This window comes from Pararge aegeria, chromosome 25 (assembly GCF_905163445.1).
Source record: "Pararge aegeria chromosome 25, ilParAegt1.1, whole genome shotgun sequence".
Classification (NCBI taxonomy): domain Eukaryota; kingdom Metazoa; phylum Arthropoda; class Insecta; order Lepidoptera; family Nymphalidae; genus Pararge; species Pararge aegeria.
The window spans coordinates 3,098,858-3,122,120 of NC_053204.1; the positions used below are offsets into that span (position 1 = coordinate 3,098,858).

The 23,263-nt window shown below is 36.8% G+C and overlaps 1 protein-coding gene across 1 annotated transcript; it reads left to right on the forward strand.

Moving 5' to 3' along the window:
* The first annotated feature begins 482 nt into the window (after positions 1-482).
* Positions 483-23,040, forward strand: LOC120634730. Its single transcript, XM_039905504.1, has 20 exons — positions 483-919; positions 2,604-2,722; positions 4,791-4,904; positions 5,347-5,487; positions 5,981-6,073; positions 7,271-7,402; positions 8,110-8,264; positions 9,324-9,491; positions 10,308-10,435; positions 11,351-11,372; positions 13,444-13,457; positions 13,991-14,112; positions 15,235-15,348; positions 15,731-15,859; positions 17,884-17,976; positions 19,264-19,404; positions 19,588-19,736; positions 20,746-20,913; positions 22,215-22,333; positions 23,007-23,040. Exons 1-20 carry the CDS (start codon positions 879-881, stop codon positions 23,038-23,040), a joined length of 2,196 nt encoding a protein of 731 aa, XP_039761438.1. The 5' UTR covers positions 483-878.
* Positions 23,041-23,263: the final 223 nt, after the last annotated feature.

Below are 23,263 nucleotides of genomic sequence, written 5' to 3' on the forward strand. Positions count from 1 at the left end.
AGACTTTCTTTGTACCTAAGCCCTTAAATCCTAAATAATATAATGATAATTTATATTTTAATTAGTGCATAATAACTTCAGGGTTATCTAAGCAATATTTAAAATCTACTAGCCACGCATTTAGACTCTTACTTATGTATCTCAGTAGACACCAAATTTAGCTAGCCACTTTGAAAAGTTCCCACCAAATAACCTGCAAAATCCACATTTTGCATTCTGATTCTGAAACTTGAAGTTTCTAACTTAGTTTATATATTATATTATTACAAGACACATATTATGATTAGTTTAGAGTTTGTGAAGATTGTTTTTCGTTGTGGCCCTGTAGACTCTGTACATTAGAACTGATAACTTTTTGACAGTTAGTGAAATCTTAGCAAATTTGGACATGAAACTGTGTCGAGTCGTCTAGTCGGATTGATATTTATTTACTGATCTGTGGTCACTTGACACTGTTGACAGTTGACTCATGACACTTCACTTAACAGTTAACAGTATTATTTAAAGTACAAAGTACGAACGATATGCTCATCTCATCGGTTTTAAATAATTCCGAATTTATTCCGTTACTTTAGTTTAGAAGGTCTCTTCGTGGTTGCTTCCGTAAAAGTTAAAAAAATTGGATTCCAAACTTCACTAGCAATGTTAGTGTATTAATTTTTTTAAGTATTACGGATAGGTACATTGTGAGTTTTTGTCGTTTAGTTTTTTTACTTAACAAATGATGAAATCTTATTATTTACTTTACTTTTTGTGACTATTCTGAGATTTCATAGATAGTGTGACTTTGCTTAGTTTTTCCGTATACATAATAATTTGCATCTTGAAAAACTAACATATGTTATGCCATAACTTGTGAAAGTGACTACCAAGTCAAAATGAGAGGATTATTCATATTTGGCCCTATATACATCATTGTGTAAGTATTTCATATCTTTCTAAGTTTCTACTTTCGAAGTACAATGTACTAGCGTTCTAAGTCAACCTTAAAAGGGAGACATGGAAAGATTCCGTCGTACATTATTTTGGCGTAACTTTAATCGTTTACGCATCACAGGCATTGGATGTTCTCAAAAACAAAAAAAGGAATGAGCTGTTCTGTTTTAGCAACATATTTTATTATAATAGGATTTTTCTATAAGCTTACGTTTGATATAAACTTTGAACTTATTGAGAGACATCTCAAAGATTTCATCTGGTAATTTGTTATAAAAAGATATTCATTTAACACTAAAATGAATTACAAATTTTATGCAGCCTAGTAAACTTCACTACAAGTTTATTTTTTTTTCGTAAAATTATCTTATTTGCCTTCCTCGATAAATGGACTAGCCAACAAAAAATATTTTTCCGATTCCAAACTAGCTTTATTATATTAGTTTAGATTTTAGAATGTATGTTGGTTATGCCACATTACCTTCTGCCTTCCTTTTCCCTGGCACCTCTAACTTTTCAGAGTTCTGTGCGTTATTCAATAAAGCTATTAAAATATCACTCGCTTTAATCGGGAAGGAAAACATTGTGAGGAAGCAGACATGCCTGAGAGTTCTACATAATGTTCTCAAAGGTGTGAAGTCTGCCAATCTACAATTTGCCAGTGTGGTGGTATGGCCTAAACCCTTCTCATTCTGAGAGAAGACCTGTGCCCCGTACATGGCTGGTGATGGGTTGATAATGCTCAACACAGTTCTTTTGTAGCGAGTTTAACATAAATCCCTACTTCCCTACTAATATTATAAATGTCAATGTAAGTTTCTTTGTTACGCTTTCACGCAAAAACCACTTAACCAATCCTCATGAAACTTTGTACACATATTCTTGGAAGTGTTAGAAGTAATATAGGATACTTTTAATCCCAACATTAAGCTTGGTTCCTTTGAGAGAGGGGATGAGTGTTTGACGATTTTACACCATAACGCCGACAAATTATAACCTATTTAAATAATTATTTTTGTACTAAAGAGGTTATAATATGTGTTTAATTTTGCCCAAACTGTGGGTGGAGATAGAGGACAGAACTTCTCAGCGGACAGCACCAAACCCCTCATTTAAGGGTTAGCGATACTGAATACTTTAAATTTTTTTTAGATCTACAACTAAATTTAATGCCACATTAAAAAACAAAATCAAACGCAGACGAAGTCGCGGGCAACAGCTAGTTATTAAATATATGGACAAATACCTCAAATAATGAATAGGTTTTTTTTTATGTATATTTTAAGTATTAATGTGTATTATATTCATAAAAATATTCATCAGTTATCTTAGTACCCATAACACAAGTTACGCTTACTTTGGGCCTAGATAGCGATGTGTGTCTTGTCGTAGAATATAAAAAAAAAAAAAAACAAATGGTACTGAACCAGTGGTAGGAGGCGCAGGGTATGCAGATGATATAAATTGAAGAAAATCTCTGGTAAGAATAATAAAACCTAAGGCTAGGCATTGTAATAGTTATAAAAAGCCTACCCTAAAGTATATAACTGTTATTGCGGATTCATGCCGATGTAGGTAACCCATCATGCGTGAGTAAGCATCCCACATGGCCCGTTGTGATTTTTTAATTTTGTATAATAAGACATTATGGAATATTGCCCCCTCAGGACTGTTGTGCTGGGTGCCTCAGTCACTGCTAGCATTCTGGTGATACAGCTAGCGATAGCACCTCTGCTCTTCAAATACTCCAAGACATTCCGAAGAAATCTCATATTCGCTAATATTGGTAAGCATTTGTATTAAACCTCTTTGAAATTGTTGGTGTTGGAAAACATTTGATTAAACCTGCATGCCTGAGAGTTCTTCCTGATGTTCTCAAAGGCGAGTGGAGTCCATCAATCCGCACAGGGCCAGCGTGGTGGACTATAACCTTAACCCCTTCTCATTGTGGGAGGAGACCCGTGCCCAGTAGTGGGCCGGCAATGGGTTGATATGATGATGATTTCTTTTAAATGATTTTAGCTACAACTTCAAAATAAAAATAATCTGTGTTAATTTATTTCAAGATATATATACATTATATCATCATATATCATTTGCCCATATAAACACTTTTATTAGTTATGTATTGAATATAAGCATTGCTGAAACGTCTGTCTGTCTGTATGTTTGTAGTGACACCACCACCGGCAAGAAACTCTGTTGTTACTCTTTTTCAGCATCATCATACTTACTAATATTATAAATGGGAATGTGTTTGTTTGTTTGTTTTTCCTACCTTTACATCCTAAGTAAGCAACCTGATTTTTGGCATAGAGTTACTTGAACGGATGGTGAGTAACCTAGGCTTCATTTTTTCATAGAGAAACAAACAGTAGGTACTATACTGGAATAAATGCTGAAAAAAATAAAAATATTGTGTGGTAGCTATGCATGTTTGTTTCCCATTGCACAGTAAGCTAATAACCATACCATATGTATATATACAAGTATAAAAGGCAAAGGTGACTGACTGACTGACTGATTGACTGATCTATCAACGCACAGCTCTAACCACTTGACGGATCGGGCTGAAATTTTGCACACAGATAGTTATTACAATGTAGGCATTTGCTAAGAAAGGATTTTTTGAAAATTCTAACCCCAAGAGGGTTAAATGAGGGATGAAAGTTTGTATAAAATCCTTGATTTACCAATTTATTTTTCAAGTTACATCAATGAAAGTTTGATTTGAGACTTTCGATTAAAAATAAAGAAATACGTGTTTCACAATTTTTTTTAAATTCCAACCCCAAAGGCATCATAGGGGCATATAGGGGATGAATTCATAGTATAAAAGTCATCATCATATAAATGAAAGTTTCTGATTTTTTTTCATTAATTCACTTTCATATTTTTCTATTAGCAGCAAGACTTTGTTTAAAACCTTAGTTATTATAATTCACCAAATCAAAAATTTAACTTAACGTGAGCGAAGCAGCGGTCAAAAGCTAGTTTACATATAAAATACTGAATGAGACGCTAATGGAAACTTCGTTAGTGTTATGGCGGAAATTGTTTTTTCAACTCATTGCCAATAACATAATAATGTGTAGTGTATTCAAAAGTCAAGGTGAATCAGTTGTATCTAACATAGAAACTGTTAAATCGTAGTGTTAACGTTTTGTAGTTGGCCTCAGTTAAATAAATTACTTAAGGTGCTGAAATTGCGACCCCGCACCGGTAAACGCAGCGTAGGTCGGCCCCCAACGAGGTGGACAGATGACATCGGGCGAGTCGCTGGGAGCCGCTGGAGGCAAGCGGCCCGGGACCGTGTATTGTGGAACTCCCTACAAAAGACCTATGTCCAGCAGTGGACCTCCATCGTTTGCATGTCAAATGACGATGATGATGAACTAAATTAGTTTAATGAAAAAAATTGTATTCAAAAAGACCCTAAAGCATCTATGAAGAGTGCATAGATGCTGTCATCATCAGTGTTTTTTTTATTATTGTGAGGTGATTGTACTATGTTTTTCTGATTGAAGATGGTTAGCCAAATTTGTGCAAGTCAGCCATGCCAGTTTCTACGCGGCATGTAATTAGTTTTGCTGTCACCTCTCTGAGTGTTTCTTGCACTCTTACTCGAGCTTCGAAATACTCCCTTTTTTGTACCCATATACCCATACCCTGATCGGTTTCTTCGCAGTATCGGAACGCTCAGCCACTTGGCAGCATGTCTTTGTCGGTAGGGTGCTAGCCACGGCCGAAGCCTCCCACCAGACGTTAGTTTTGCTATCGCTCTCAATGTTTCTTTCACTATTTCGCTATCTTCAAAATACGTTATTATTAACCCCTCTTTGTATTGTCTTCAGCAAAATGGCCTCTCTACGTTAATTATGATAAGCCAGCAAAACTGGGCATAGATGGAGCGAGAAACTTCAGTATCAATTACCATTCCAAAGTGGACAAATGTGCGCTAAAAATTGGTAAGTCAAATTTCAATGGCTGCACTGCACGGCACAAGCAAGCACGCGCGCAAACACACACACACACACGCACACACAAACGCATACACACACGTTTATGTGATGAACATTAATGTTTTTCAGTGTTTGGTTGTTTATCTGTATATTATAAGTATTTATGCCTATTATATTCATAAAAATATTAATTGATGGTGATGATTTATAAAAAATAAACAATACCAGGTACAGATAAACACCTAATCACACGTACACACCCACACACCCACACACACATTACACAGCACTTAGGCTCATCCATCTTTAATTTAAATGTAAATAAAAACCAAATAGAAAAAATATACCAAAAATGTACCACATTCAAGAAGATAAATATGGCAAGTCAAAATCGGCCACACAGAATGGGAATCCGAGGCCTTAAAATATATTTACTTAATAATTTCAGGTATATGGCACATTCTGCCAAGGAGTCTGTATGAGAAGAACAAAGGCTGGTTTGATGGCGACACAGACAGGGAAAAGTTGGGTACTCTGATGAACTCGGAATTGGTCGAGTCTAACTTACCAATTATGTTGTATTGTCATGGTGAGTTCAACCGATTTTTTCACTTTTTTTGACCTTTTATGCCGATTATTATTCCATTTAATAAAGTGATGTGTAAGATTTTTTAACAAAATCGTTTTTTTTCTAATATTTTGACAGCCGGTTGGCGCAGTGGGCAGCGACCCTGCTTTCTGAGCCCAAGGCCGTGGGTTCGATTCCCACAACAGGAAAATGTTTGCGTGATTAACATGGATTTTTTTCAGTTTCTGGATGTTTATCTATGTATTATAACTATTTATGTGTATTATATTCATAAAAATATTCATCAGTCATCTTAGTACCCTTTATTTTATTATATGTAATAAACATTTGTGTATTTTTTTCTTGTTACTATTTGTTATATCGGCATCATAAAATGTGTCAAAATTTCAACTGAACTATCACCGTTTATGAGATATAGCTTGGTGACAGACGGACAGACGCACGTCGTCGCCTCAGTAATAACCTGAAAAATGGAAACTTTGCATTTTTTCAGGTAATTCCAACACACGCGCGGCATCACACAGGCTTTTACTTTACAAGTTTTTCCAGAAAATGGACTTCCACACCATCGCTTTTGATTATAGAGGTAATCAAAAATTATTAAGAAATTGAAAACTACAAACTCTTTTTTATTTTTTTTATTCCACTACAAGTTAGCCCTTGACACCATCTCACCTGGTGGTAAGTGGTGATGCAGTCTAAGCTGGTAGCGGGCTAAACTGTTAGGAAATATGGTAGTCATACAATCGGTTTCTACGAGACATCGCACCGGAACATTAAATCGCTTAGCGGCACGTCTTTGCCGGTGGGGTGATAACTAGCCACGGCCAAAGCCTCCCACCAGATCAGACCGCAGTGAACAGCAACCCTGCTTTCTAAGTCCCAGGCCGTGGGTTCGATTCCCACAAATGGAAAATGTGTGTGTGATGAACATGAATGTGTTTCAGTGTCTGGGTGTTTATCTGTATATTATAAGTATTTATGTACATCTATATATATGTATAAAAGAGAAAGTGTGTGGGTAAGTTCCGTATAGGCTCCGAAATGGCTGGACCGATTTCAATGAAACTCTCAGAGAATCTCCGGATTGACCTGGCGAGTAATCCTGTAAAGTTTGGTGACGATCGGAGCACTCTTGTTTTTGAACTGTCAAATAAAGCTTTTATTTACTATGATGATATTCTATTGTTGAGTGTACATGGGTGTAGATAATGATCTTCACCCGCTCGAGAAGAGAATAGAAGATAATGAATACGGAGAGAAGTAAATGAAGAAGTTAATGATGTAAGTTTATTGTTTAAATAAAATAAAGCAAAATCTAGGCCGGCGAAGCGGGCTGGGTACGCTAGTTATTCATAAAAATATTCATGAGTCATCTTGGTATATATTTGGAACAAGTTAAGTTAAGTATAGTAACTAACCTAACCTAACTACCTATTAGTTAGGTTAGTTACTATACAATTGATGAATTTCTCAATGACAAGGTTGCTTGGAAAATTGCCGGCTCCGCTTTCATCTCTCACAAGATAGAGAAATTAATGTTAAAATGTAAATAGTATATTGTTGCAACTGCTGAGTTTCTTGCCGGCTTCTTATCGGTAGAATCTGCATTCCGAACCGGTGGTAGAGTCACTACAAACAGACAGATTTGACGTTTCAAAAGTGCTTATATTAGGCCTACTTGAAATAAATTAATTTTGAATTTTGAATTTTTAGTATAAGTTGGGATATTTACTTGGGATTACTTGGGATTATTAAAAACGAAGAGTGGTTTTTTTTTCAGGGTACGCTGATTCGACAAACGTGCTGCCATCAGAGGACGGCGTGGTGGAAGACTCTCTGAAAGTATACGAGTGGCTTGTTACAACGATTAGCAAGGCCAAACCTCCAGTTTATGTATGGGGGCATTCACTGGGTAAGCTTATTTTTTGAAGTTATACTTCTGTAGCAGCGTTTGGAAAAAAATCATTATCGTGAAATTATACAATGCGCAATTTAATTGCTTAAAACACACATAACTTCGAAAGTTAGAAGTGCGTGCTGGGATTCGAACTCGGCCCCCCCGAAAGTGAAGTCGAGCTCCTACTCAATGCGCCATCAACGATTAAAATTGCAATTAGTACAACTAAAAATGTCCACTATTTTAAGTTTATAACATACGTCGTATTTATGGAGGGTAGAGGTAAGGAGGATCATCTGTGTATATGAAAAAGTGTCGTCAAAATGTATTAAATTAGGATGGCGCCACATTTGCATCAAGGTAACTCTTAAAAGAAGCGCCAAACCAAATATTGTTAGAGTAGTCTTGAAAAATAAACAAGGAAGTAAGGTTATATTTACCACAATATTTTGTACAACGTAAGTTGTTGAAATTCTCAATAATTAACTATTTTAGTCGATAATGACATTATTTTTTTTAACTCGGCATACTTCAATTCACGATTGCTACATTCATACCATACCCTGTGCATCCACCAGCGCCATTGTGGAGGATTTTTGAACTGTTATTTAGCGCATACAACTGGACACTTTTTCAACTTTTCTCCCATATAAGATGACTCTCCTTACCTCTACCCTCCATAGTCGTATTGTAAAATAATTTTTGTAATTTTTTTTTTTCAGGCACCGGTATATCCTCCCACCTTCTGGGCAATTTACAGAGGCTATCGGAGGATGTTCTAGAACGTACGACACCTTTGCCACAGCCGAACGGTTTGATATTGGAAGCGCCTTTCAACAATTTAGCGGACGAAGTCGAGTTTCATCCACTAGCTAAGGTATGATTTAACAGCATGTTACATAAGACGACGGCCGTCTGGCGCAGTGGACCCTGCTTCCTGGGTCCAAGGCCGTGGGTTCGATTCCCACTACTGGAAAATGTTTGTGTGATGAGCATGAATTTTCTTCAGTGACTGGGTGTTTATATGTATTTAATAAGTGTTTCTCTATATTATTCATAAAAGAAATATAATATGTATATTCATCAGTCATCTTAGTACCCATAACACAAGCTAAAGGTGTTTGGAGTCCACCAATCCACACTGGGCCAGCGTGGTGGGCTACGGCCTTAACCCCTTCTCATTGTGGGGCTCTGTAGTGGTCCGGTAATGGGTTGATATGATGATGATACAATTAGGCGGCCTTATCGCTACATAGCAATTATTAATGTTTAATCATTTATACGTTTTTTTTGTACCTTTTGACCTTTTTTGGGTTTATACCACAATAAAGAAAAATATTTTTATTATTTTTATATTATTACTAGCTGTTGCCCGCGACTTCGTCTGCGTTTGATTTTGTTTTTTGATGTGGCATTCAATTTAATTGTAGTTCTAAAAATAATTTAAAGTATTCAGTATCGCTAAGCCTTAAATGAGGGGTTTGCTGCTGTCCACTGAGGAGTTCTGTCCTCTATCTCCAACCACATTCATCAAAGTTTGGGCAAAATTATATATATATATTATAACCTCTATAGTACAAAAATAATTATTTAAATCGGTTATAATTTGTCGGAGTTATGGTGTAAAATCGTCAAACACTTTCATGCCCTCTCCCAAAAGAACCGAGCTTAATATCGGAATAAAAAGTATCCTATATTACTTCTAACACTCCCAAGTATATGTGTACAAAGTTTCATGAGGATCGGTTAAGTATGTTTTTGCGTGAAAGCGTAACAAACAAACTTACATTGACATTTATAATATTAGTAGGGATTATAGCGATTTGTTCTAGGCAACCGATGGAGTGTGTGTGTGTGTGTGTTTAGCGTGTTGAAAAGAATATTTTAATGCATATTAGATAAAAAGATTTAAAAAAAAAAACTTATTTTTTGACAGTTGGTGAGATGGTTGCCGTATTTCGAGGACACGTTCGTGTCACCATTCCGGTCGTGTCCGGAGCACGAGTTCAAATCCGACTCGCACTTGGCGCAAGCGCCGTCCCTGCCCATTTTGATACTGCACGCCAAAGACGACATTATCGTACCGTTTTATGTTGGGGAAAAGGTTAGTATGTTTTAGACTAAAATAGGGTATTCGACTGTTTTATTTTATCATTATGCTATTTTTAACCCTCGACGCAGAAACGACGGGGTGTTATAAGTTTGACGTGCGTGCGTGCGTGCGTGCGTGCGTGTGTGCGTGTGTGCGTGTGCGTGTGTGTGTGTGTGTGTGTGTGTGTGTGTTTGTGTGTGAGTGTGTTATCACCATCTCAAATTGACATTTGAAAATACTTAAGAATCAACCTGGTTAGAGCAACAATTAAAACCAAAGCTTCATCATCGTTTACGTAATCCTTTATACAATAATAGGACGTTTCTATAAGCTTTCCTTTAATACAAACTTTGAACTTTTTAAGAGACATCTCCATGATATCAACCGGTAATTTATTGTAAAATTGTGTACAATCATTTTATGTAGTCCAATATGTTGCACTGCAAATTTATTTTTCCTTCTAATGTTTAAATTATTGCAATCAAATTTCTGACAGTGTTATTGAAGATAAAAGACCGACACGTGCATAGTACCCATACTACGCGACGCGTACCGAATAAAGTTAAAGGAGTCACATGATTTAAATTTGGATGTGATGGTAGGGCTGTATCTGGATTCTTCTGAATCTTTCTGACTTTAGAAACTATGGCAGTGGCTTACTCAAAAACTATTAGGTTTTCGGTTTCACAGATAAGTCTCAGAGACAGGACATAAAGTACTTATTAATCCTGTGAAGTATTATTTCGGTTTATATTTACACGTTGTATACATATACATTGCTTGTGAATAAGGACTATTTAAAAAAAAAAAATTTTTTTTTTATTTCAGTTGTACGATGCTGTGGTCGCCTCGCGCCGGTCCGGTGACGCTCCTATTACGTTGCACTCATACCCCAAGGAGGACCGGCTCGGACACAAGTATATCTGCAATGCGCACGACTTATCGGAACTTGTTGGGTGAGTGAAAGCCGGGCATTGACGGTCTGTTTATTGCGTCAATCCAGACGTAAAACTGTGGCGCCACTCCAAACGGTTTAGGCCAACTAAATTTTCCCACTCACTGGCGTCACTACGGCTCTTCAGTTTTCGATCGGCCTGGCTGTCGTTAGAAGGCGTTCAACCTATTTGAGTCGAAAAAAATGAATTCTGATTCCGAAGAAGAAACATTAATTCTTGCTTTGGCTACTGTTTGTTGCCACACCCTCACCAAATAACAAGAAAGAAAGCAATGGCCGAAAGAACTGCTTAAAGAAAATAATCAATGCAATCACGTCAATTTATTAAATGAGTTATCGCTAGAACCAAGTGACTGGCAAAATTATTGAAAGATGGGCGAATTGCGCTTTTAAAACTGGCAATTCCATATATTGCTGGAGGATAATAATAATATCAAAGGAGCTATTAGCCCTCATGAGAGTTTGACTGCGACTCTTGGCAAACTTTCGTTTTCCAGGGATAAAAAGTAGCCTATGCTAAACAAAGTACATTAAACAAACCGTGTAGCCTTAGTACAAAATTTTCTCTCTCGCAATGGACGAGTCGTTTTAGAGTATTAAACTGACGCAGTTGTCAAAGTAAATTGAACCTAATGTCTCTCGTTTTAGAGTCGCAAATCCTTTACTTCCGTTTTAATCCTTTACTTTTGTTTACAAACGCTCTGTCGAAAATCCGAGCAAAAAACTTCCACGCCACGCCAACAATCTTGTTTACGAGGAAGCTTTTTTTAATTTTTTAGATGTTTCACATTAAAAAAAAGTCGCCTCTTACGACACCTGGGGTGGTGACCCGTGACAGCTAAATTTTGATCTGCCGTCACCGGATGTAAGATTCTATTTCTCCCAGTACAATAATGTTCATTTATTGTGTTTTCAGTGACTTCGTTAAGAGACATCGATAGAAAAAAATATACGAAGAGTCAACGTCACAAGTTAGTTTGCTAGTTGTACAAACACCGGAAACGATGTTGAGCGCTCGATAAAAAACTCAAAAAAAAACACCACAAACCGAGTCCATTATGTGATTTAAAGGCTGCTGTATTCTTGTACAGTCACGAAATGAAAAGGTTCGTCACGTTAGTATCGGTTTTCGCTTGCACTACGACTGCCGACTGACAATAGTTTTAACAGAAATAATAATGGCAGGTTGAACCAACTGCTGAACATAAGTCTGACAATATATTGAATATTGAACTGCAAGTTTATTTTTGCTTATAATATTCAGCAAATTATTGAAATCACGTTGTCTCTTAAATTAAGACATATTTTTGTGAACTATATACGACGTGCAACGGAAATATATATTAAATCAAAAGAACAATATTTATGTTTCCATACAGACTAATTTAAAACATTTACTGTTGACAACCCTATTGAAGATAAAAGATCGACAGGCGCATAGTACCTACCCTACGCGACACATACCAAGTAGAGTGACAGGAGTCTTTCTGGAAAAACTATGGCAGTAAATGAAGTACCCCTAGAGCCTGTGAAGTATTATTTCGGTTTTCATATACACGTCGTATATCAGCCGATTGACGCAGTGGACGGTGCATATTTATTTATTTATATTTATTTTTCTGAGAGAAATAGTCCAGTGACAACAGATGTCATTCACAAAATGAAGGTCAGTGCTTAAAATCGATGCCGGCGTCTGTACAAGGTTTTACGCTTAAGCTCGGTGAAGCTCTCTGAAGTGTGCTTAATACGCATTTTAATTATTTATTTTGTATTACTTAAGTATTTATTGAAAATAAAAGACTTGTTTTACTAAGTTAAAGGAATTTTAAGGGGGAAAAATGTGTTTTTTTTTACCTACCTACCTTAAAATATTTCCAATACTTTTAGACGTTTTAAAAATGAACATAATTGTGTTTAAGCAACAGAAATATACATATATAAGTAAGTTTTAGTAGAGGAAAAAGATACAAAATAACGATTATTTTTTTCCAATTTATTACTTTTAAATTACAAAGTATATATAACTTAAAATGGCTTTTAAAAATAATATTTTACAGCATATTTTTTACTAGAAAGTAATGAAATCACTTTCATTTTAAGACAAATAAGAAAAAGTTGTAGTTTAGATAAATTGTGTATAATAAAGGACATCACTAATAAATCAATAAGGCGGGCACAAAGTAAATTCTATCATTTTAGGTAATTTACAATCTTCTGTAACGGATAAGACGTCAGCCAGTGCACCAACCACAGATTATAGATAGACAATTTGTCAAAGCCAAGCCGCCATGTTGTCGTATTTCACCGCCATGCCAAAAATGCCGCCATTATGGTTTGGTACGTCAAGCTAGCCAAAGCCCGCCATTTTATTGAAAAAGTATTAAAATATTGTGTTGTACCAATGTTGTTTTTATTTGCGTATCCGTTACACTTTTTCTGTTTTTATATACCTATACTTAGGACACTATCCAGTTAGGTAGGTCCAATTAAGAGAAAGAGGTGAACCGCCGAATCCAACTCTGGCAGCGTTTAACTTCGTGACATCTTCTCTTCCGAAATACCTCAGTGCCTAAAGACCAAAGTCTTCGAACAGTGCGTGATTTGCCAGCAATTACTTACGGGTCTGAAACGCTGCTAACTGTGGGCCTCATAAGAAGGCTCAGAGTCACTTAGCAAGTGACAGAGAGAGATACGCTAGGAGTATCTCTCTGAACGTGAATAAATCAGAAATGAGGAGATCCGTAGATTGTGGAACTCCCTACATAAGACAAGACAGTGGACGATTTTTTTTTTGGTAAAATTGGTTAAATTGATAACTTAAGGTGTTATTTAGGTACTAAGAACAATGATAAAAATAAAACCAAATATCTCTTGATTTTGTCTTTGTATCAATCACTGTCAACCTCTGTAAATAACGTTGTCAAATAATAATTACACAAAACTCAAAAATGTACAAGAAAATTAAGAAAAAGTCTTAAAAAATACTTTATATTTCGTTTAAAAATATCAATTATGGTTGTTGAGTAAGTGTTTATCGGCATTATTTGTCCTACATCATAGAAGACTTTTGATACAAAGGGTTGATAATTTACGATATTACGGATTAAATCGGTAGTTCCGTGTGGTGACGGCAGATCAGAATGCAGTTGTTACGACCTCTCTTTCCGCAGCAGGGCTAGACAAAAATTATATCCCTGAAAGGGACATAATTAACGTGTCCACCCGCTAAAGCACGGGAACATGGAATAGGAGAAGTTTACCCCCGTTTATTACGCATCTATTATTTGGATATAATTTCCACTTGTGCGCCAGTGCTCTGAGAGTTGATACAGCTGTGGGAGAGGATACATTTTTATCCTTTCCCCGGGTAGATAATAGTCTCCTGCCCATGTTAGACGCACGTCTACCTCGCCCTAGTCGCCTCGTACGACACCTGCACAGTTGTCGTACGAGGCGACTAAAGCCACTGAAGTATTATTTCATTTACACGTTGTATAATAAGATATGAAAGAAAAAAAATTATGCAGCGAATACTAGGTAGTTTTTGTTTTTACAGTGTTATATTACTGACTGGTGCATCGCTATCGGCTAGTTTCCTAGTATTGCTAGTTTCTGTGCTGCCCCTGATGTTCAAGTATAGCAAAACTGTGCAGAGGAAAATTATCTTCTCCAATTGTAGTAAGATTTTACAAAGTACTAAGATTTATTTTTATTCAAAAGACTACTATGAATGAATACACTTTTGTTGTACACCTCATAAAAATACAGGAAAAATAATAAAAAACTAATTTACACGATGTATACAATTAGGCGGCCTTATCGCTACATAGCGATCTCTTCCAGGCAACCAAAGGCGTAAAACACTGCTCAAGACGACAGGTGCATATAAATATTAAATATATTTATAAATACGGCGCACCCAGCCCGCTTCGCCGGGCTAGATTTTGCTTTATTTTATTTAAACAATAAACTTACATCATTACATTTTTAATTTAAGTGTCATAATATATTAAATCATTTATTTCTCTCCGTATTCATTCTCTTCTATTTTCTTCTCGAGCGGGTGAAGATCATTATCTACACCCATGTACAACCAACAAATAACAATAGAATATCATCATAGTAAATAAAAGTTGTATTTGACAGTTCAAAAATAGGAGTGCTCCGATCGTCACCAAACTTTACAGATCAATAAATAAATTTGTCAATCCGGAGATTCCCTGAAAGTTTCATTGAAATCGGTACAGCCGTTTCAGAGCCTATACGTAACATACCCACACACTTTCTCTTTTATATATATAGATAGATAGAAGATAGATACATGAATATTAATACTATTTGGGGGCCTTATCGCTATGTATCGATATCTTCCTGGCAACCAAAGGCGTAGATGGAACCGTATAGATGGCGCATGCTGACAGCAGATCAGAATACATTTGTTACCAGTCTTATCGCAAATGTCGTATGAGGCCACTAAGGGACTTTAACAAAGCGGGCAGCAGCGTCATCTGTACTACTACCATCCACTGCGATCATCAACCCGTTAAGCCAGCGTGGTAATTATAGTCGAACCCTCCCATTGGTAGAGCCATTTAGTGCAACAGTGGACTGTAAATTACTATGAGATCACTAATTATAAATTTGTTACTGTGCGCCTTTTAAAATATAATAGCAATTCTTTATTTCCACCATAATAGCAGCGATAAAAGTTGCAGGTGTTCTTAAGCTTAAAATTATAAAAATTTAATATCAAAGCAACACACTTTACCTTTTAATCACAAATCTTTACTTTATATTTAGTCAATTATCCCAAAAATCTGGACTTCGAAGACCCCATGAGCTGTAATGCTATTGGATGCAGGAATTTCAGCATCAACTTCTATTCCCTGGTTGATCGCTGTGATATCAAATTGGGTGAGTAGGTTGGTTGGTTTAAAGGGCGTTAATAATAAACGTAGCATAACGTTTGGCAACTAACGCAGTATTTCGACTAACTGTCGCCGACTGCGCCTTTTAAATATCCTAGGTTCAGCATACATTATACCTAGTTATACTTTTCATACCAGAATAAGCACCCGGCAATCTTTTTCGGAGGATTAAAAAATCCCTTTGTAGTTTATACTATTTCATATTAACTTGTACTTATAATTCACGGCTAAACTGATCTTGGCCGAATTTGCATAAAGATTACTTGCAACTCTTACTGGAGATTTTCTTCATTTTATATCACCTGCATACCCTGTGCATAACCTATATGCACGCCACTGCTGATGAGTGACCTATTGTTGTATTTCAGGTGTATGGCACATCGCGCCTTCATCTATGTTCAGGGAATTGTTCATAGTTCGTGACAACTTGACTCCGGATGAAATATTCCTGAAAGAATTGAAAAAAACGGACAACACTATAGTACTGTATTGCCATGGTAAGTGAAGTGAAATATCATAAAAACTGCTTTATTGAGTAGCCAATCAACAGCAGTTCAGGGTCCCAGTACCTTAACCTCCATAGTTCAATTGTACTCCGAGCTATGTGCCCCGCCCATTGCCACTTCAACTTCGCGTCTCTTAGATTTATGTCGGTTTGGTTCTGCTACGGATCTCCATATTTGTGATTTGATTATCCGGGCATAGCTCTTTCCATCGCTAGCTGACCGACTCTGAGCCTTCTGAACTTACAGATTTATGCCATCATGTTGACCAATGGATGTCCACTGATCGACATTCGGGGCTTACAAATTGTGACGGGTCGAATTGAGGGCGGAGGGTGTGACTGTATCTTCTACGTAAAAAGAGCTCTGAATCACGACTTGAAGTGCAGTAGATAATTATTATAATTGCATGCGAATAAGTTTATTGAATATTTTTTCTTAGTGTAATCCCTAACCTAATTCTCTACCATAAAGGGTTGTCTGGAGGAGATCGCTTAAAGCGATAAGACCGCCTGTGCGCATCTTATATATATATATTTTTTATTGTTTTGTTATTTCTTGTTTTCGCTTTTAATTTGTGCAATAAAGACTATTGTCTATCTATACTTATAATAAAACTGTAAACGGTCGGTCTGTACATTGAAGATATTTAATGGACGGGTATTATCGATTCGCAATGTTTACGTGATTGAAGGTTTCAAATAGTGTGTTAAAATAAAAATTAAAGCTTGAATGGTGAAAACAGCAAGAACAGATGTATTATTCGAACACAATGTTTGTATATTTGGCACTTCCTGTACGATTGAAATAACTTTACGCTTGGTATCTCATTTATTGAGGTGAGGTTCGGTGTAGACTCTGTATCAGTACGCTGCGTCCCGCAACTTACGCGGGCAAAACAGCAGGGCACGTAATAAAATTTACGACAATACACTTCAACTTGTGTTATGGGTACCTACTAAGATAACTGATGTATATTTTCATGAATAATATACATACATATTTATAATGGGGGTGTTAGTGGGAGGTACGGGGGAGGCTAGTACCAGTCAGCCTCCCAAAATGCCAACCACCCGTGCACCCTGCCGTCTAACTGACGAGGCTCTGGCGGTATAACCACTTCGAATTGGCTATGCTAAACAAATGGCACAGACTAGTGTCGGGTCGACGCCGGTGCTTTCAGTCTAGCCCTGCGATGACAAACCCGCCTGCCCAGCGTGGTCTTTATCGCGCAAATTCTTTGTAAGATGGAGCAGAACTCCCTACAAAAGACCTATGTCCAGCAGTGGACGTCGATTTGTTGACATGATGATACTTATAATATACAGACAAACACCCAGACATTGAATTTAACATTTATGTTCATCACACATATTTATATATATAAATTATAGTTTTTTATATATATATATATTTTATTTATATATTTGTATAATTTTAAATCTTATTAATTGCACCACCTACCTCTTTTCTATGTTTTTTCCTTTTACGCCAATGTTTGCCTGCAAGAAATCGCTATGTAGCGATAAGGCCACCAAATCGTACTCTCTTGATATGTATTTATATCCCTGTAACTACTTTTCTTTGGTATACAATAAAAGTGTATTCATTCATTCATTCATTGTAAGAATCGAACCCACAGCGTTGGATTCAGAAAGCAGGATCGCTGCCACTTTGCCAATCTGCCGTCAAAATAGCACGGTCTTGTGCCGCTTGGGTGCGACTTTTTCATCTGTCAAACTTATCGGGGACCAACGCAGTGTTTCGAACTTTTTTATTTATTTATTTCTTTGGTATCTATGACCCATCACTACGCACTACACTATAACATAAATAGAATAATTAAAAACTAAATTAAATAAAAAAAACTCACATTAAATATTAATGTGCAATATAAAAAAAAAATTACAAATTAAAATTTCTGCGTCAAGGCAGCCCCACGTGGAGTTTAATATACAACATGTAAATTGGTTTCAGAATGCCGTTACTGCTTACCCACGTTTTTTATGTGATTGAAGGTAACTCCAACCACCGGGCGTCCCCGCACCGCCTGCAGATGTACCGGGTATTCCAGGAGCTGAATTATCACGTCATCGCCTTAGATTACAGAGGTTAGTCGTCGTTTATATCCAAAGGTCTGCGTAATCACAGGCACGTTTGTCGATACCCGCGCCACAGCGGTGGGATCTAATATGGTTGTAAAAAACGAAAACTAGGTAACTCACCTCATCTCAAACCACACAGGGTTTATGTGACGGGGCATAATGATTTAATAAGTGACATTTAAAAAGGAGTTTTAATAGTTTATTTTAAGAAGAAATTATTTTGATTTTAAAGACCTGAAGTAAGGGCTTTAAATGTTGTTTCTTGTATTTTCACAGAAACGCAATTTCGTCTTTATTTCAACTACCCATGCATTGAAGGGAGTATTATAAACATTATTATATATATATTTTTTTATTTATTTAAGTTGTAATCACAAACCAACCAGGTAGTCAGTACACAACAAGGCAAGTATATGATCACAAGTTGTACATATATGACATACCAGATCCTTACCCGACGTAACAATCTCACTGATAAAGTTATTTCAGTCTCAAATTCTCCTCACATAGAATTTGATGTATGATGTTGACGCGGAGTATTTTTTTTTTTTTTTATAGACGAGCGCTTGACTGAAATCGTACCTAATGGTAAGTCATGATGCAGCCAAAGGTGGAGCGCGCTTGCCTAGAAGATGCCTATTCACTCTTGATTTGAAGGTACTCATATTGTAGGCACTGGGGAAAATGGAAGCTGGAAGGGCATTCCAGTATATTAAATTAAGCTCAATTATATAATCATAAATCAGACATGACCAATAGAGAAATTAAGACATGCATTAAATCTTGGCTAAAAGATTACGATTATGAGGGTACAGAGAAAATATTTCATAAGAATATCTAATTTAAATAAAACAAATTACAAATTAAACACAAACACACACGCACACACACGCATATAAACACGCACACACCCACGCATACAAACACGCTCACACACACGCATACAAATACGCGCACACCCACAAACAAATCAAATGTACCTACCTAAGCACCCGCCTCAAAAATTTACATAATTCTCTTTTTTCTTTTTTTCATTTATTTATTTCTTTTCTTTCCTTTATATAATTTTCCCTGTAAAATTGTCAAACGTTTGTTAATAAGACCATAGATATAGGGAAGACACTGTCTCCTGTAACACAGTTTTAACTACCGCAGGAGACAGGGCTTCACACTCATGAAATGTATACGTTTATTTTGATAAAATAAAGATATTATTATTATTATCGTATAAGTGAATTTCGCAAAGTAACGCCTGCCTCTATCCAATATTGTATAGTGGAATAAAATACCTAGGTTACGGAGATTCGACATGCATGCGTCCAACCGAGAAAGGTGTGGTGGAAGATGTACTACAGGTTTACTCCTGGCTGGTGGGAACCGTAGAACGTCGCAGCGATCAAAGGCCGCCTGTGGTCTTATGGGGACATTCACTCGGTAAAGTAACAGGTTTCACTATTTTTTTTTTACGACAATACACACATCTAGCCCCATCTAGCCCCAAAGTAAGAGTAGCTTGTGTTATGGGTGCTAAGATGACTGATGAATAATTTTATGAATAATATACATAAATACTTAGAATATACATATAAACACCCAGACACTGAAACCTACCCCCAGGCACGGCCATAGCGGCAAATTTAGTAGTCAACATGGCGGAGCTGTGTCTCCAACGCAAGATGGAACCTCTGCCTCTACCAAACGCATTGATCCTGGAAGCGCCGTTCAACAACCTGGTTGATGCAATTGAGAGCCATCCGTTTTCCAAGGTACCTACTATAAACTAATATATTTTTGAAGTTATACTTCTTTTGGCGCGTTAGGGAAAAATGATGAGAGTATATTTTTACGATTTTTTTTGCACACAATCACAAAAATCCGACACCCCAATACAAAGTTAGCTATAGTCATATTTGAGTTTTTAAAAAAACGGGTTTGACAGTGTACACTTTCAATTGTCAAAGTCTGCGGGCTCATTCCGGCGATTTGATTGATTCAATTGTACATAAATCTCAAATTTTAACTTTGAGAGAAACTTGGTTGTCCGATTATGAGATAACTAAATTTTTGATAATTGCTTGTTTTTAAATTTTTTTTTTTTCTAATTTTAATCATTATTTTCATTTGTTTAATATTATTTCTTTTATTATTACTATCTTTGCTTGTAACTTAATTTAATTTTAACCGGACTTTTGTGTATAACTGAAAGTGATAACTGTACTCGGACAATAAACTACTTACAATCTAAAATTATTACTGATAAAACAGTGTATCGTTGATATCTCTAATGAAATAAATAAATAAACTAGATAAGGCGCTATAATAAAACACGCAATCTATTAAATACCTTTGTCCTATTGTAAGTGTAGTTTTTTCTACGAAAGGTAGAATAAGGCAAGGATAAAATTTTTGCAAAAGATTTGTAACTTGTTTCGCCAAAGTAGTATAACTTCTAACGCGTGTACATAAGTACACACATGTTTTTTTTTTACATGTGTCAAGCCGAGCGCTACAACGATACAGATATAATGAAAGAAACAGATTTATGATTAAATATGTAAAGATCGCTGGAGGAAACCAGCTCGTTATTAAGGCGGCATATTCTAACAACAGGATTGTAGAAAGAAGTGTTATTTTTATATACGTTAAGACGAAAAGTGTGAACTCGGTCCCGCCGTTAGAGAAGCCGAGGCTACACCCACTTATCTATCACCGAACTTCCAGACACAAATATAGCTATTTAATTCGATACAAAATGTTTTCACTTCAAATTCCCAGCTAGTTTCCTGGCTACCCTATTACAAGGGCTCCTTCGTGAAGCCTTTCACGCTGTCCTCGGAGTACACGTTCGCGACAGACCAGTACCTGGCCAAGGTGCCAGAGCTGCCAGTCCTTATCCTGCACTCCAAGGGGGACAGGATCGTGCCCTTCGACCTGGCTGTTAAGGTATTTTTTTTTTATTACACTACAAGTTAACCTTTATGACGTTGCATTCTAAGATTGCATGCATGCTACCCGCGATGATTATGATGTCATAATCATCGCGGGTAGCTACGTACCTACTATTATTTTACGTCATATTTCAGTTGATACATGCATCCATCCTCACAAACTTTCGCATTTTAAATATTAGTAAGATTACCATCCTTCGATCGTTGTCCCATATGCCTTGCGACTAACAGTTATTTGTGAAGTGTTATGTTCTTTATCTCCGACAATATTCATCAGATCCTTATTAAAATAAGATCGTACATGCTTGATAGTATACACTTTCAAATAACAAAAGAATTATTAAAATCGGTTCAAATGTAACGGAGCCATGAAGTCAAATTGATAAAAATTTTCATCCCATTTCCCGGAGGACCCGGAATATCAACTACCACTATACCAAGTTTTATTTCAATCCTTTCAGTAGTTTTCACGTGATGGCCGAACAGACAGACAGACTGACAGACAGACAGACAGACAAAAATTAAATAAAAATCTGTTTTGGACTCAATATCGATTCATCCATCCCCCGGTAAAAATTTTCAAAACATATTAAATGTACAAGAAATCTTCCAGTTACAGTTTTATTATAAGTATACATTTGGAAACGCGCCCTATATAACAGCGAGGTTACTACACAATTGATGTATTTCTTAATGACTAGATGGCTTGGAATTCAGCCTCATCTCCCACAAGCAGTGGCGTGCAGTCACAGTAAGTGATGATGCAGTCTAAGATGGTAGCGGGCTAACCTGTTAGCATTGACGTGCATAGAGGTTATGCACAAGGCATACAGATCACATAAAATGAAGACAATCTCCAGTACGACTTATAAATACTTAAGGATAGGCTATTTATAACTCTTATAATACTTTTTTTATTTGCTTTTTCGGAAGGACACTTGCCGATAACCACCTAAGGGGTTGCTACGGCGTCACCGGGGGAGTGGGGCGAGCGCGAAAGCTCGCCATGAGAAGAGCCCCAGGGCTCGACGACATCGGGGGGAGTATGGGAGACGTCGCCTATCCTCTAGTTTTTTATAACTCATAGTGGAGATTTTCTACATTTTATATCATCTGCATACCCTGTGCATACCCTCTATGCACGTCAATGCTAACAGGTTAGCCCGCTACCATCTTAGACTGCATCATCACTTACAACCAGGTGAGATTGTAGTCAAGGGCTAACTTGTAGTGAAATTAAAAAAAAAGGAATTAATACCTGGACAAGGCTTAACGGCTCATCTCATCTCTTTGCAGCTGTACAACAGCATCAAAGAATCCCGCAAAAACTGCAAACGTGCTCCGACACAGCTCCACGTGTTCGACCGGGGACACAACGACCTATGCGAAGCGCCCGGCTTGCCTCGCGTCGTCGGGTTAGTGTACTCCATTGAACTAAGAACATACAGAACCCTCGTTCACCCATTATTGTATGAATTGTACAAAATCAGTGAAAACGCCCCGCGCAATGTTTCTCGTTTTCCTCGTTTAATGCTGAAAGTTTAGGACATAAGAGGTATAATAATTACTGTCAACTGCTTAATGGTATAAAATGACTAATCGCCGCGCCTGTTGGAGAAACACTATCAAAGTGGAGTGGAATAATGGTGTACACGGATTCTGTAAATTCTTAATTCTGTGTATGGCGGTTATATTTAACCCACATCCCTAATCGGTTTCTTTTTTTTTGCGGCATCGTAACGGAACGCATGACGTCACGTTTCAATAATAAATAAATATACTAAGACAATACACACCTCGCCTTATAGCACCAAAGTAAGCTTAGTTTGTGTTATGTGGGTACTAAGATGACTGATGAATATTTTTATGAATAATATAGGTACATATATTCTTATAATATACGGATAAACACCCAGACTCTGAAAAACATTCCTGTTCGTCACAGAAACATTTTCCTGTTGTGGGAATCGAACCCACGGCCTTGGGTCGCTGCCCACTGCGCCAATCGGTCATCTTACTTAGTTTCGTTGTATGTAGCAAAGACCGAAGCCTCCAACCTTAATCACAATGTAATATTTTTTGTTTCAGAGACTTCCTGCGTGATATAAAGCCAGATAATTAATTTATTTCAATAAAAATATTATTAACCATTTTTTATATTTGATTAAGAGAAATTAAAAAAACATATCCTCGTCATTAAATTGATGGACGTCCACTGACGGACAAGAGAGGAGAGCGGCGATCACCTGCATACAGCCTCGGAGGCGTGCAGTGGCGTGCAAAGAGTATATGCACACGGTATGCGGATGACATAAAAATTACGAAAATCTCCAGTACGAGTTATA

Bases quoted from the DNA above. Each gene is read 5' to 3' on its own strand.
- LOC120634730 (XM_039905504.1), top strand. From the start codon at position 879: ATGAGAGGATTATTCATATTTGGCCCTATATACATCATTGT. The intron at 7,403-8,109 runs GTAAGCTTATTT...TTTTTTTTTCAG, and splicing joins TGTATGGGGGCATTCACTGG to GCACCGGTATATCCTCCCAC. The intron at 15,349-15,730 runs GTGAGTAGGTTG...GTTGTATTTCAG, and splicing joins TCGCTGTGATATCAAATTGG to GTGTATGGCACATCGCGCCT.